Source organism: Cucurbita maxima, unplaced genomic scaffold, assembly GCF_002738345.1.
Source record: "Cucurbita maxima cultivar Rimu unplaced genomic scaffold, Cmax_1.0 Cma_Scf00043, whole genome shotgun sequence".
Classification (NCBI taxonomy): Eukaryota; Viridiplantae; Streptophyta; class Magnoliopsida; order Cucurbitales; family Cucurbitaceae; genus Cucurbita; species Cucurbita maxima.
The window spans coordinates 1128096-1142876 of NW_019272059.1; the positions used below are offsets into that span (position 1 = coordinate 1128096).

Sequence of the window (14781 nt, forward strand, 5' to 3'; positions counted from 1 at the left end):
ATGGAAAGAAGAGCAACTACTTCTGAGATGAGCTTTGTTCACGATGAAGGCTTATCTCACAAACCAATCTTTGGCTACAACCATAATGATCTGAGAGACAGAAGAGAGGCTTCTGATACTCATCCTCACCACTTTCTTGCTCGTTATACCATTGTTGATGATTCCTCTGAGCTAAGTATTTTTGATGCAAAGAAGTATTTCAATGAGGTTTCAACCAACAACCTTGTGACGAGTATTGACCCGATGTTGATGTTGAAAGGACAATCTATAGATCAGGATTCGGATAAGGATTCAGAATTATCTAGATCCAAACCTTGGACTTGTGGTGGTGTTACTCCTCCGTCATCCGTGGTAGCTTCTAAATTCTCTCCTATTGTTGCCTCCATTGATGGGTATCGTCAGAGTTATCGAGCTCGATCTTTTCACTCTACTACACCGACCGCCTCGTCGGAGGCTAGTTGGAACAGCCAAACAGGGTTGCTCTCAAACCCTCCTGGAGCAATTTTTGTATCGGTTTTGCACGGTGATTCTAGTCCTCATTTGCAAAAGAAAACTCGAAAGCCACCGATGTCATCATCTATAACAGGAAGATGGATTTTTGGAAGCTCTAAATGTCCTTGCATTGGGAAGAAGTCAATTCAAGTTCATGAGTCTAAAGTGATATTAGACCCAAAAGCACGTCCTTATATCAATAACAACAATACTACCAAAGACAAAGATAAAGACAATTTTTCTGAATCAGAGTCTTCGACGTCGTCAAAGAAAACTTCTAGTGACAACACAATGTTTTTGCAACATTCAGATAACGTGATTTGGAGCACTCAAAAATGTGTTCCTCCAAATTTGCTTCTTCAAGGACCCACAACGCAACGTGTAATAGCTTCTACTAGCTTCTCTTTTCCCATCTTGAAAAACAAGTCCAACAGCAACAATGAAGATCATTTTTCAATCAGATCCATAAACCCTATTTTAATCCAAGACCCACCTCGAGATTCTCTAGAAGTTTTCAAACCGAGCTCTGTCAAAGATGGCAATGGTGATAACGACCTAAAATCACGAATACTAGCCAACGTTGCAGCAACTGGTGGCAACGCCACCATCATCAGTGACATCGATGACATGGCCAGTGATGCTAGCTCAGACCTTTTCGAAATCGAAAGTTTCTCCACTCAAACCGCTAGCACCACCACCATCTCGTACTCCAACATGTTCCACCGACGAGACTCAATGGAACTAGAAGCTAGAAGACTAGGGTTGAATGCAGCGACCACACATTGTAGTCTTGATGAGCCAATGACGCCATCGAGCGATTGGTATGAGCCAAGTGAAGCAAGCATCGATTGGAGTGTCACGACGGCTGAAGGCTTTGATCGGGCGAGCATCGCCAACATGTCAGAGGTCGAGGAGCCTTGGACCGAGAAAAACAACATTAATAAAAATAACAACCACAGAAGAAGATCATCATCGGGAAACGGGTTGCTGAGTTGTCGGTCGGAGAAGGCGGTGAGTGTGGGCCCACAGCCGGTGACGAAGCATGTGGGGAGTAGGCCACCATTGGGGAAGAAGCCACCAACACCACTAGCAAGGTCTAGTTCAGCTCGCCACTCTCTTACTTTTGCTGCCTGATTTGGGAGCACTCTTTCTCTTATAATTGTGATGGAGAATGACACACCATTTTTCTCCACCGCCATCTCTTCCAACACTCCCACCTCTTTATTTTCTTATCTTGTCTCTTCAATTTGTTTCCCCTCTTCATTATAGCCTTGTCTCTCTCCAATAATTGTGTGAATTAGTAGTTTGGTGAACTTTCCATTCAATTACTTTACTTAGTAATTTGTTCACTTTAAATCTAGAGTTTGAATTACTTTTGTTCGCTTTTCTTCCACTGGCTTTAAAATCATAGTTACACAGCTTTGCTAGCTCACGAATCCGCAACTCGATTACAACCTCTCTAACAATACTTGAAGGATTCAACTCCTACGAGCATTGCTTCAACTTCAATAACTTCCAAGAAGTTCTTCATTTAAGAAAGATAAGATCACTTCCACCATTTAGTATAAAGTATTATAATTTGTTCAATGACCTCATTTTATCGTACTAATTCTCTAGTGGTATATAAACATAAGTTTGGAAGGCTTTACCATGGCTGATGAAAATTCACATCAATTGGTAGAATCGAACCCACCTATCATGATATTTAGTTCACATTCATGTATGTTGTCTACAATACATGCACAAATATCACAATTGCCAACAACATACATGATCGATCATTTGTCACATAGGACAAATCATACATATCTTAACTTACCCAAAAGTCATCCATGAGTCGAGATACTTAACTCAAAAGGAATTCCATCAACAAAATTTATATATGATTAGATAGCCTCGATTGAATCCAAAAAAAAAATACAATTCTAAAATTAATGCTCACATTTAAAACTCATTTGCATGGTGTAAATTTACTACAAAAAGACAGATTTTACTCGAAGTATCCTTTGGTGTAAAACTGTCTCTAAACCTCCAACAAGGGAAATGAAAGCGTGAAATTGAGTGAGAAGGGCAGTGACTGATGTCTTTAGAAAAAAGAATTAACTCGAACTATGATATTGGTCTACCCTTAAATTCAGCCATTAAAAAGCCCAAACTTTCCTAAGCCATAATTTACCAGTCCAACTAACCCGACCATATTTATTTCAAATGAAGATTTAAATCTCTAAATTAAATGAAAATAAAATCTAACAATTGAGAGCAACCACCAATACAAAGAATTGAATAAGCTACTAGAAGAAATTAATAGTTGAAGACATAAATTATAATCTCATGTCGAATTACACTTCTAAATTTACTTGAGTAAAGGTCACAGTAATCAGATAGTTTCACCATAACAATCAGAAATATTATATAAACCAGTCGCAAGTAATTTCCAGCAATGTTGATTTAAAAGAAAGGAAAAAAATAAAATTAACTCAAGTATGATCCATACAGGTAAAGTTAGACATACTTCAAGATAGAACAAGTTCAGAGCATAGCATATCTGTGACAAAGTAAGCCGAAGTGAATCTCACTTGGAATCTTTAAGAAAAAGGTGGGTTCTTTTTCTTCCCCTTAATTTTTATCGGGGTAAGTTTTTAAATCAAGATAAGCTATCAAGACTAAAACTTCCACGACTCTAAGCTGTTAGCACATTGGCAAGATGATTACTTGTTAGATATAGTCGTATCAATAGAGGTGGGCTAGAAAGATTTCGAGAGATCACAAAATTTTTAGTTTTTTAATATATGTGATCTTTTAATTGTAGCAATTAAAAGGAAGAAATTCCGATTTTAAATTTATGTGTTGTTACTCAAAATAGTGGCAACTATACACGAAAGCAAAGAAAAGGTGGGAACTTACTTGTCAAAGCCTTTCCGTTTAAGTGGGAGCAGAGAATGAAGCTGATTTCGTCCAGTTGAGTAATTTCTTCATCCCACTCTCCCATGTTAGGAATTACGACTCTTCACAATGGTATGATATTATCCACTTTGAACATAATCTCTCGTAGCTTTGCTTTAGGCCTCCTCAAAAGGCTTCGTACCAATGGAAATGTACTCCTTACTTATAAACCCATGATCATTCTCTAAATTAGCCAACGTAAGACTCCCTTCCAACAATCCTCAACATCCCACGATCGACAACCTAATTTAAGTCATTGTAATATGTTCCACAGACCCAAAGCTCTTTAAATGACAAGCGATTCCTTCCAATACTGAATATATCACTCTGCTTTTTGGATGTGACATGTCACCCTTGCGAAATTCATGAACAACACCATCAACTTCAATCAAACTACATCCAGGAGTCTTCCTCATCTTCTTACTTTTCATCGTCTTTCTTAATTTCAATGTGTCTTTCCATCTATGAGCAGAAGAATATAAATTAGTCATAAGAATGTAATTACCATCTTCAACAGGATCTAAATTCATCAACTTTTGCATCACACTTTCCCCGAGGTTGACATTTCCATGAATCCTGCAAGCCCCTAATAGAGCTCCCCAAGCGAAGGCATCTGGCCTGATTTCCATGCTGTGGATAATCTCTTCTGCTTCCTTCACTAAACCTGCACGCCCAAGAAGGTCAATCATGCAGCCATAATGCTCTGCTTGAGGTCTAAGCTTATATGTATTCGACATGTCGAAAAAGTACTTCTTGCCATCGGAAACTAATCCACTGTGGCTGCAAGCCATGAGAAGACCTAAAAATGTCACTTCGTTTGGCTCAACACCTTCTCTTAACATCCGGGAGAAGACCTGGAATGCCCAGTTTGCTTCACCATGCAAGGCCAGCCCAACAATCATGGCTGTGTATGAATATACATCCCTTCTTTTCATGCTCTCAAACACCCTAAAAGCTTCGTCTATTCCTCCACATTTTGCATACATATCCAGAAGTGCATTCCCAACAAATTTATCAGCTAAAATATAATTTCTACGCATGTATGCATGAACCCACCTACCCAACTCAAGAACTCCAAGGTTCGCGCAAGAGTTCAAAACCCCTACTAACGTGACCTCGTCTGGCTTGGGCCCTGTTCTTTGCATCCTACGGAACATGTCCAGAGCTTCCTTGTACCGGCCCTGATAAGCCAATCCCAAAATCATAGCATTCCAGGTAACCACATTTCGCACAGGCATTTCGTCGAACACTTTGTAAGCAGAGTTCGAATCATCACATTTCAAGTACATGTCTAACAAGGCATTGCCAACAAATACATCTACATTCACGTCAATGTAATGGTGGATATAGGAATGCATTTTCCGACCCAAATTCAGGTCTCCCAAGTTGGAGCAAGCAGAGAGGACAACCACCAGAGTCCGCCCATCAGCCCTTAGCTTCAGATCACACATCTCCATAAAAGCTCCAACCGCTTTCCTATAAAGCCCAGCCTTCGTAAACGCTTGAATGAGCGTGGTCCAAGACACCAAATCCGGGTGAGGATATTCGCCGAATAACTTCTGCACAGCGTCGATAGAGCCGCAGACGGAATACAATCTCATCAACGTGTTACACACATAAACATTGAATCGCACCAATCCAATCTTAATGGAATGAGCATGAATCTGCTGGCCCTCTCTAATCCTCTGAACCCGAGCCAGCGCCTTGAGAACATGCGGCAATGTGAACCCATCCGGTTGGACGCCGATCAGAAGCATTTCCCTCAGGAATTCCATGGCCCTGAGACCGGTGGAATTAGTACTCTCGCCATTGGAGTTCGCAGAAATTCTGTGAATGAAGGCGTTGCAGAGATTGAGGCGGAATTGCGCATCGGCCAAAGAGGTGAGAAGGATAGAACGGATGTAGAAAAGGTCGGGGGAGGAGGAGGAGGAGAGAGAAATGAGTTTGCGGAAGAGGAACTGATTGTGGAGAGAGAGAGAAGGTGTCTTAATGGCGACGGCATGGAGCTGCTTGAGATGAGCAATGGATGTGCAGGAATTGAGGCTGTGTGGGAGAAGAAGGAGTTCTTGGGAATTCATACGCGGATAAGGTGGTGCCGATGATACGTAATGGTACGCGCCAATGCCTCCTAATATTTAATCAATATTACATGAAATATCTAAATTACAAATTTTGTTTTTTTATTAATTATTTGAAAAATTCGTTTATATTGATTTAAATATTTGAACATATAGCCAAATTTCAAAAAATAAAATAATTTTGTTAAAACTCATTTTTAATTTTCAAAATTTAGCTTGTGTTTTTCATAAAACATATGGAAAAAGTAATAATAAAACCAAGAAAAAAAAACGTAATTTTAGTTTAAAATTTCTAAGAGTTGTGTGTTATAAATCTTACAAATTCATTTGATAATTATTTAGTTTTCAAATTTTAAATAATAAATAAGAAAATAAAAGAAAATCCAAATGTAAAAACATATTTATATGCTTAATTTTCGGGGGGAAAAAAGAAAAAAAAAGTCAAATGAACAGTCAAAAATTTTAATTTAAAAAAAAAAAATGGAATCACAAGTTTGATTTGATTCAATTCAATTTTTTCTCAATAGAGATCAAACAAAATCGAATATTTTCGATTTTTTGAAATTCAGAATCAAGATGGAAAATCGAACCCAACCAACCAATCCTTACTATCCAGACACAATCATCAAAGTTCATAGACGAAAACTATAATTTAATCACGAATCTCTTCGAATACAATTATAGTATAAAAAGTTCAAATAATAACCTAAGGATGCTATCACTTGGATACATGAGAGATCTTTCTTTCTTCATCACTAAGCATGTATGTAAAACAAGAACACCAAGAATATCAATGGTAGTCAAGAGCTAAAAGGTGTTGTTTGGTAGCAGCAAGAGTAGGAAGCTTTACCCTTAATGGATGAGTTTGAGACGTTTGAGGAGAGAACACAATGCACATACTTCCATCAACTTCTCCCTCTGTATCATACAGCTTCTGTCCTGCACCATATCTTCCAAGCAATTCATATGATCTCTCTGAACCCTCCATTGTAACGCACACATTCTCATCACCTGCTTATAATCCAAACACAATCATACAATGATGTGTTCAGACAATGGTGAATCAAGTGACCATATTTGTATCAAAATCAAGAACAACAAATTCAAGTTTCAGAACAATCCTTGTTAACTACATAGACTATATATATAATTCGATTACTACTAAATCAATTTTCAGAGAAATGATTGGAGTTGTAATGGGAAAAAAAATGGTGAAAGAAAAGAACTCACAGGCAGCTAATTCGATCTGGGTCAGGTAAATGAAGTCCAAAACTGCAGAAATCTCCCTCTCAAAAGTATGGAAAGGGCCATTTTGAAACTCCATCTTCCGCAGCTTACACAGTCCCTCTCCAAGCTCCATCATCGCTCCTCTATGATTCTGAGCCAAAACAACAAATTCAACTCCGTTCCACAAAAAACAAACACACAGCATCGAAATTACCAAATGAAATAACGTTAAATTTCAAACCACGAACCCGATTAAAGAGATGATGAAGTCCCACGGCGCACTGGAGAATGCCGTGAATTAGAGTTCTGGTAGGATCCTCGGCTCCGTTCCACAGAATCTCAAGAACGTCGTGGCAGTCGTAATAAGCTCCTTGGTTGAAGAGATCGACCGCTTCGTCGAAGCTGAACTCTCTAGCGATTTGCTCGTCTTCGTCTTCGTCTTCGTGATCGACGGCGAATCGGTAGGAGGTGCGGAAGGAGAGCGATGTTGTGGTTTTTCCACGTCTAAAGGTGTTTCTTGGAGGGGTTGGGAGGCTGCTTCCATGGCGGAAAAGGGAGTTCGAATGGCGATGAGGTCGAAGAAGGGATGGAGCGGAGGAGGAAACACAGAGGGATGGAAGAGAAGCCATTGGTGATTAATTGCAGAAGCTTGGAGAATTGGAGCCATTTCTTCGGTTTGGTGTGATTTTTTTCTTTTTGGGATGGACGTAGTTTCGTGCGCGGCTGTGGCTTTGAACTGGTGGACACCCATTTTTTAGGGGAAAAAGATATATCTAAGTCGACCAAAGAAACGTAGATATTTTATTTTTGTATTAACCTTTGTTCTCATTTTCCCATAATTAATTGAATAATTTCTCCCATTTTGGGTTTAACCTATTCTTGTTATATCGAAAGGTTAGCATAAGTTCATGAACCTTGGCCTCTCGATTGAGAGTCCATGTCTCAACGAGTTATACTCATATTGGCAGGATGATAGTTAAGATAATAATAAAAAAAAAAGTGAGGGTTCGCTCTCAAAGAATATGTCACACCTAGGTTGGGATAGAGAAACCTACCCCAACTTTATTCAATGAATCTTAGAAAGAAAATCTATGATATAGAAAATTGGAACAGTTCCAACCATAAACTCCAGTTAAAGTAATGAGCAAATAGAGTCCAGATTTGTGATGCTAATTTGGGGAACATAAACTTGGAGAAATCAAACATCAAATCCTCAAGAACTTTAAAAGAAAAAATGAGAAACCAATATGCATCTGCGTGTTTCAAGATGAGAGCCAGTAGAACTGCCCCTTAATGTGGTCGAGTAAGCTTGCGTACGATTGCACGGAGGAGCTATGAAAGTTTATGCGTGCATTTCAGCTTCAATGGGGCCGAGACGAATTACCTACAATGTAACAATCAACAATAATTATCCATAATAATTCTAAATCATAGTTCAAAAATGGTAAAAGAGAACTATAAAAACTACTGAAGTCGAACAAGAATATATCTTTCATTTTCAATCCCTGGTCTTGATTATTCATCGAAGAATCCAACTAGTTGGATGCAAAATTTCCACTTTGTTACACATGAAGACACCTTAAATTTATCCGGTTCTTGTTTTTATACTTGAAGGGTATTTATTAGTAGAGACTAACAATCTACTACTAAAATATTAAGCTATCTTTATTCCTAACATACCTAAATCATTTTTGTAAAATGAACATACAAGGGCTCATACAATTATTGAGTTTGACCCTATTGGACTAGTGATGATATTTTAACACGATGTACGGAAGTAAACAAAAACGAGGTGAGCAGAAAGAAAGGGAGACCTTAGCAATCACATCATTTCCTTGTCATAGGCGATTCCAAGCTTCATTTGGAAGCGCGAGGCTATTATCTTCAACTCGATGTATCCGGTAGTGGAAATAGATAAATTGTATTAGTATCTGAAGAAGTTAAGGTTTCTAGTTTCTGCAGAGTCAAACCACTGAAGAGTAATAAAAGTAGAGCATTAACAAGGTCCTACATGTTTAAGAAACGCTAAAAGAAAAATCTACAATAGATTATATCTTCAAGCATGTGTCATATATTGATAATGAGGATACAAATGTGTCGAGAAGAACACATCCAACTGCATCTACTAGCCATGGAAGATTTGGTTTGATCTTCCACCAGCTTGTACTGCTCACAAGTATACTATAAAAAAACAAGATATATAAAACGAAGAAACTATTATGAATTGATTCCAATACCTTCAAAAAGAAGAAAATGGGCTACAAGGAATTACGATTGAAGTTCACGAACTATATGATTCTGAAAGGAACTTTGAATAAAGAATAGACCATATTCACCTCGCTACATACGTGGAATTTCCAATCAAAGCAAAAATGAACATTAAAGGACTAAGACCCTGCACAATAATTGAAAAATATTAGTGAATCCAACTCCAAATAACAGCATGTAACTCATAAAAAATTGTAAAGGATGAACCAAAGTTACAAACTACAAGTCCACGCTAAGCTAATTTCACAACAATTATCTTTACCTCAACATGTCCTCTTCTTATCTGCAAAAGTTAACAAACAACCAAGAGTCAATTACCTTATAACCACACAGATTCAATTTCTATTATTTGGACTCTCAAAGAAAACCACATGCATGCTAATCAAATCTTACACCAAAAAGGTTGGATATACACAACTTCCTAATTTTCTGGTGGAAACAGAGCCCTGCATCGACTTGGTTTCATGTAAGCCAATTGTCGCTATGGACCAGACTATGTATGAGAATTTTAGCGCAAGTTTTTCTAACAATGGATCAATTCATGCTTGGTAAAGAAGATCTTACATTCAAGCAAATTTGAGGAAGTCGCCCACCCATATATATAACTGCCATTGCCCAACCAAGGTAAGTTCCAATTCCACTGCTTCCTTCACTGCCATTATTTTGCAACAGCTCGCCAGCAACCTGGAATTTCAATAGCACTCAATGATTTATTATGCCTCCACTCAAATATCAAATATTGAAAATCGCCTTCAAGTCAACTTTCAAGCCAAATGATGCAAAAAGGTAAAATATGAAATGCACATCATACATGCAGCTGCCTCATAGTAGAACGATATACAAAAAAGAAATATGAAGACAAGCTTCTGGAGTATGAATTACTAGGTTTCTTAGCAGTTTTTATGCAAACTTCCAATTAACATACATGTAAAACTAAGTTCATGTTGGCCTACCTGTAAAAGCTTTCTACCTACTGGTATGACAAATCCTTTATTCGGATTATCTGAGACACTACGAAATCTGTTTTCTGCAAATTGATGGAGACTGAGTGTGCCAAAGAAAGTCAACATGAAGACCTGGTGATGGAAGTTCAAACTATTATTAACTGTAATTATAAATTACGGACAATTGGTACCAAGAATTATATAATAAACCTTACCACAGACAGCATATTCTTGACATTGGGAGGTGTTGAAGATGGTGATGGTGATGGTTCATTTCCATCAAGCAGCGGCTCTTGCAAGGGGTTCTGAATATAAGGAGGAGTCATTTTTTGTGTTAAAAAAGACCCTGTTGTGGGAGTATGACTCCTCGATAGAGATCTTGCTGACCTAAGTATTTACAAATAAACGAGAGAACATAATGACCAAGGAAACATACCACATAATGAAGAATAAAAGATATACAAAAGAAGTAAGGCTAGAAATCCCTAGTGAAAGACAAAAGAATTGATAATTGCCCAATGTTTATAGGCAAACCAGCATTGTATGAAGAGATGGTCAATGTCTACCCACTAGCAAGGCAATTTATACAAATTTGAGAAGCAATGCATGAAGTATCAATTTTATTTGAAAACTTAGCACCCCAAGGTCTCTTCTACTTCTTACGGATGAGAACTTAATAAATCAAAGATAGTTTGACCTTATAAAATCGATATATTAAGTAGATTACAAATTAAATAAAACACTTCTTTGAATTCCAAATTATATTCAAGGGAAGTGATTACGTAGTCCCTTGTTTAGTGGGAATAGAATTAGACTAAGTTATGACATTACATTTCTAAATTGCTAATTTTGAAGGTTACTAAAGTTATAACTTCCAGATTGCAGGCTAAAATGATCTAAACACAAAATTGGATTATTGTGATTTTTATGCGATACAGGTCTAAAGCAGGAAGCTGGACAGTCAAAGGAGAAAATATTTACGTGAAGTATAGCTCTCTTCCCAGGGAACTATTTTGTCGAGGCATAGAAAGAGGAATAGGACTAGTGGAACCATTCTCTCTTCCAAAAGTGTTGAACTTGTTCATGTCATCGTCATTGTTGACTTGCTTAACATTAACACCGCCATAGCTTTGTTGGACTTTATCACATGTATCAATCTGTGCATTGGCATCACTATGAATAAGAAACTAAGGCATGTAGTAGATTCACAAATAACAATATGGCAAACATATACAAAAAAGAACCTAAGGCATTCAGTAGAGTCACAAATAGCAGTATGGCAAACAAATATAACAAATCTTTGCAGAAAGAGCCTCATCTATACTGTACATCTTACCTTGCTTAATAATGTTTTATGATTATTTAGAGCATTAAAGCCCAAATGAGAACCGAAAGAAATGGATTAAAATATCATAACATTTCAGTGTCAATACATGGGCTGTGTGATTGAAATACAAAGACAAATTAAAAAGAAAAAAAATTGTGTGGATGCTAAAACATCCTAGAGGGAGGTTTAAGCAAGCACATCTATACCCTTCTTTTGGAAGTTAAGGGTGTGGAGCCACACTTCCTATTTGAGATGATTCGGACCATTTGAGGTGACAGAAACTAGCGTTCTCAAAAGAAACTACAGTTTTAATTGAAAAGGAAAAAAAACACCAGCATTAACTGGAAATTATTTCCAGCCCATATATATGTGGGTAAGTGAATATGTATATGTAGTATGATAGCATATAAGTATCTATACATACAAATTTAAGTGTATATGTAGAGTCATAGATAAGCAACAAGTGATAAATAGGAAAAGAGAATGTAAAACCTTGCACTGTCTTCGATGATCTTTCATTCGAGGATATATGTACCCATAATATATGGTCTGTGTAGTCAGAATCAGTGTTGTGATCGTATACAACTGTACACCAGCATGATAGTGATTTCCACCAATATCAAAAGAAAAAAAATACTTGGACAGTTTAAAAAAATTATTTCAAAACCTTAAAACCATACCAATGCCATGTAATATTGAGTTGGAAGCTGCATAAACAACCAGAGAAGGTTAAAAAAAAGTAAACATGTAGGATCTTGACAAGATAAATATCTCAAAATTTTTATTTAAAGAAAAACATGAAAAAGCCATCATGAATTGATCCTTATTCACAGCTTCAGATAGATAGTAAAACTTGTATAAGCTCAAGTGACACGATTTCATTGAGTTATGCAAACATGCCAAGCGATATGACTATGACTTGATAACCATGAGAAATGCCGTTATTTGGATGGGGCTTTATTTGCTTAGATAAACAATTACAGATATAATCATTGTGGATTTATCTTGTTGGAATATGCAAATGAAAAGAAAGGCATTAAATTGTTTAGATTTTAGAGCACTTACTGTTGCTGGTTCGAGTATGCAGCCAAAGACATTGAAAAGATCTCTGCAAAAAAAATTGCAAATAATCTAAAATTCCACTGGAAAACAGTTACGAATGAATTATTATTGTAAAGATGACTAAACTCTTTCCTGTATCTTGGCAGCTTTGAATGTAAAAATAAATGAGGCGTGTAGATATGTAATACTCAATCAATCCAAGAGAAAACTATTTAAAGCACATATCATGGTGATTGACCATTTATGAATCAATCACCATAAATTGATCCATGATCTTGCTAATATTTGTATCTTTCCTGTATCTTGCTAATATTTGTACCACAATCGAAGCAATCCAAAAAAATATTTTCCGTACGGATGCATTCACATAACTAAATAATGTGAATAAATAAACTATAGAAAGAGTTCTACCAAATTCTAGACCATAACCCTGCAGGGAGATAAAATATCGATTAGCAAGGTCAAAGAACCCTTTCTATACCCCACCACTCCTTTCTGGGTGCAGGGCAGAAGAGGATTCTATTGGCTAAGGGTGGTTAGGGTGCCATGAACATGTGCGAAAGTCCAAAGTTTTGGGTTCAAACTCCAAATTGGAAAATTTAATAACTTACACACTCCTTGTCTCCTGAAGTTGGCCTAGAGTATGCAAAGCCTCCCCAAAACTAGTAGAGATGGGCCACAAGCATAATACAAGGAGCAGAGTCCATGAAACTCCAGTGATCAAAAAGAAGAAAGAAGGGTAACAAATGATTTTCAACACCATCAAAGGTAGCAAGAATTACAAAAAACAGTGTTATAAATCATTAGAGGAGTACAGAAAATATAACTAGTAGTTGGTAACGCCAACCACGCCAAAATCAAACAAGATTTCACTGAAAAATGCCCTAAGATAACTTTTGTTATTCAAACTGGAAGTCCTCAGAAATACTATCAATTCATTTGAATAAAGTTAGATTTCTAAAATGTTAAAATCCCAAAGAAAGCAAGCCAAGGACGAAAAAAGGGAAATACCCCAGTATCCATGTTAGCAAGAAAGCCAAAGACAGGCCCTCGGAAGATTTTTCCCTGCAATTTGTAATGATTTGGGGTATCTCCGCTATACCCCAACTAATAACACTAATCAATCCCAGAGTGAGAGAAACTCCATCTTTCGTACTGCAGAAGCAGTATTTCATATTCTTCTTTACCCATTCCGAACAGTGCTGGTTGTTGGGGCAAATGGGATTTGAGCTTTGAAATAGCCCCATTTGCTTCCAACCAGTATGACTTCAATCTTCAATCTGAGTAGAACAGAGTTAGCGAGGGAGTGAGAGAATATAATCATTACAATAACTGAAGGAGGAAAAATGAAGAAATACACAGAGAAACTCGGTTTTTTTTTTTTTTTTTTTTTTTTTATCATTCTAAATATTTACAAGCGCTGATTTGCTAAGAGACTTCTGAGTTCTTATTGCTAAGATTTCCCCACTCGTTTCCCTGTCTACTTCATATAAAAAGAAATCCAAAACAGAAAATCATCCAAAGAAACAGAGTGTCGCCAAAAATATGAACTACCGCAACTTTTCTAAGATTAAAACCTTCCCCGCCTTCATGCGATGAGATCAGAAAAACGGGCAAAGATGAACGAAAACAAAAAGCAGATGGAAACACCTTCAAACACACACACACACACACACACATATATATAATCCTGAACTCATTCAACGTCTTCAGACTCCAAACGAAACAAAAGATATACGCCAAAGTAAACTACAATCGTGGCAAAACATGGTTCTTTCCCTTTCTTCAATGCCGAGAAGAAAGAAAGAAAGAAAAAAGAAAAAGACATCGAAACAGGACGATGAAAAAGAAAAGCGCTAACCGAGGAAGAAAGATGAGGAGTAGAAAGCGAACGAACTCTGGAGTTCAAAATAAACACAGATACTTGATTTCCCGTGGAGCTTCTCGTGACGAAAACTTCCTAATCAATACTATTATTAGACGAATCCCAAAAAAGTCACTCTCTCTCTCTCAAAATGCAAAGCTCTGCAATGACAAGTGGTTGGTGCGTTCATCCGGCATTTCATATATGACATATATATATGTACACACACAAACACACAATTTCGGGCATGGCCGTTGGTGACAGATACAATACAGAGAAAATTGATTTCATACCAAATGCTCCTAAATATGGCGCCACTTGTCTCGATTCATATTTATTGTATTATAAGGATCTTTTGATCTATTTAAAATAATATTTAAATAAAGTTGTTCTAAAAAATGTACAAGTTCAGTTCACAGAATATTAATAATTATGTGAAATATTGTATGCGTAGAATACAAGAAATGACACGAAGGAGATAAAATTGGAAATCGAAGTATTGCTTATTCTCTTTATGTTGGGTCTTAGAACACATGTGACCTGCGGAAATGTGACCTGTGTTTTCGCTGTGGCTTT

The 14781-nt window shown here is 37.1% G+C and overlaps 4 protein-coding genes across 10 annotated transcripts; 1 reads left to right on the forward strand and 3 right to left on the reverse strand.

The window, feature by feature from the left end:
• Positions 1-1626, forward strand: LOC111470065 (protein PHYTOCHROME KINASE SUBSTRATE 4-like). The gene has a single exon (XM_023115539.1). The coding sequence runs from the start codon at positions 1-3 to the stop codon at positions 1624-1626; it is 1626 nt and encodes a 541-aa protein (XP_022971307.1).
• Positions 1627-2793: 1167 nt separating this feature from the next.
• LOC111470240 (pentatricopeptide repeat-containing protein At1g08070, chloroplastic-like) lies at positions 2794-5557 on the reverse strand. Of its 2 annotated transcripts, none has more exons than XM_023115793.1 (2): positions 3662-5557; positions 2794-3474 (listed from the first exon to the last, which is right to left on the reverse strand). In XM_023115793.1, exon 1 carries the CDS (start codon positions 5511-5513, stop codon positions 3684-3686), a length of 1830 nt encoding a protein of 609 aa, XP_022971561.1. In that variant the 5' UTR covers positions 5514-5557; the 3' UTR covers positions 2794-3474; positions 3662-3683. The 2 variants fall into 2 exon arrangements, with proteins under 2 accessions (XP_022971561.1, XP_022971562.1); XM_023115794.1 differs by lacking the exon at positions 2794-3474 and having other exon boundaries at positions 3798-4099; positions 4186-5557.
• Positions 5558-6136: 579 nt separating this feature from the next.
• LOC111470277 lies at positions 6137-7520 on the reverse strand. 2 transcript variants are annotated; one of them, XM_023115835.1, is made up of 4 exons: positions 7452-7520; positions 6989-7415; positions 6744-6891; positions 6137-6524 (listed from the first exon to the last, which is right to left on the reverse strand). In XM_023115835.1, exons 2-4 carry the CDS (start codon positions 7367-7369, stop codon positions 6304-6306), a joined length of 750 nt encoding a protein of 249 aa, XP_022971603.1. In that variant the 5' UTR covers positions 7370-7415; positions 7452-7520; the 3' UTR covers positions 6137-6303. The 2 variants fall into 2 exon arrangements, with proteins under 2 accessions (XP_022971603.1, XP_022971602.1); XM_023115834.1 differs by having other exon boundaries at positions 6989-7418; positions 7455-7492.
• A 317-nt stretch (positions 7521-7837) lies between these two features.
• On the reverse strand, positions 7838-14360 carry LOC111470196. Of its 5 annotated transcripts, none has more exons than XM_023115729.1 (14): positions 14203-14360; positions 13353-13621; positions 12345-12387; positions 11960-11986; positions 11772-11864; positions 10934-11109; positions 10168-10339; positions 9962-10084; positions 9573-9692; positions 9271-9291; positions 9077-9135; positions 8831-8921; positions 8555-8671; positions 7838-8124 (listed from the first exon to the last, which is right to left on the reverse strand). In XM_023115729.1, the coding sequence occupies exons 2-13, from the start codon at positions 13586-13588 to the stop codon at positions 8579-8581; spliced, it is 1254 nt and encodes a 417-aa protein (XP_022971497.1). In that variant the 5' UTR covers positions 13589-13621; positions 14203-14360; the 3' UTR covers positions 7838-8124; positions 8555-8578. The 5 variants fall into 5 exon arrangements, with proteins under 5 accessions (XP_022971497.1, XP_022971498.1, XP_022971496.1 ...); XM_023115730.1 differs by lacking the exon at positions 14203-14360 and adding an exon at positions 14020-14194; XM_023115728.1 differs by lacking the exon at positions 14203-14360 and adding an exon at positions 13902-14194.
• Positions 14361-14781: the final 421 nt, after the last annotated feature.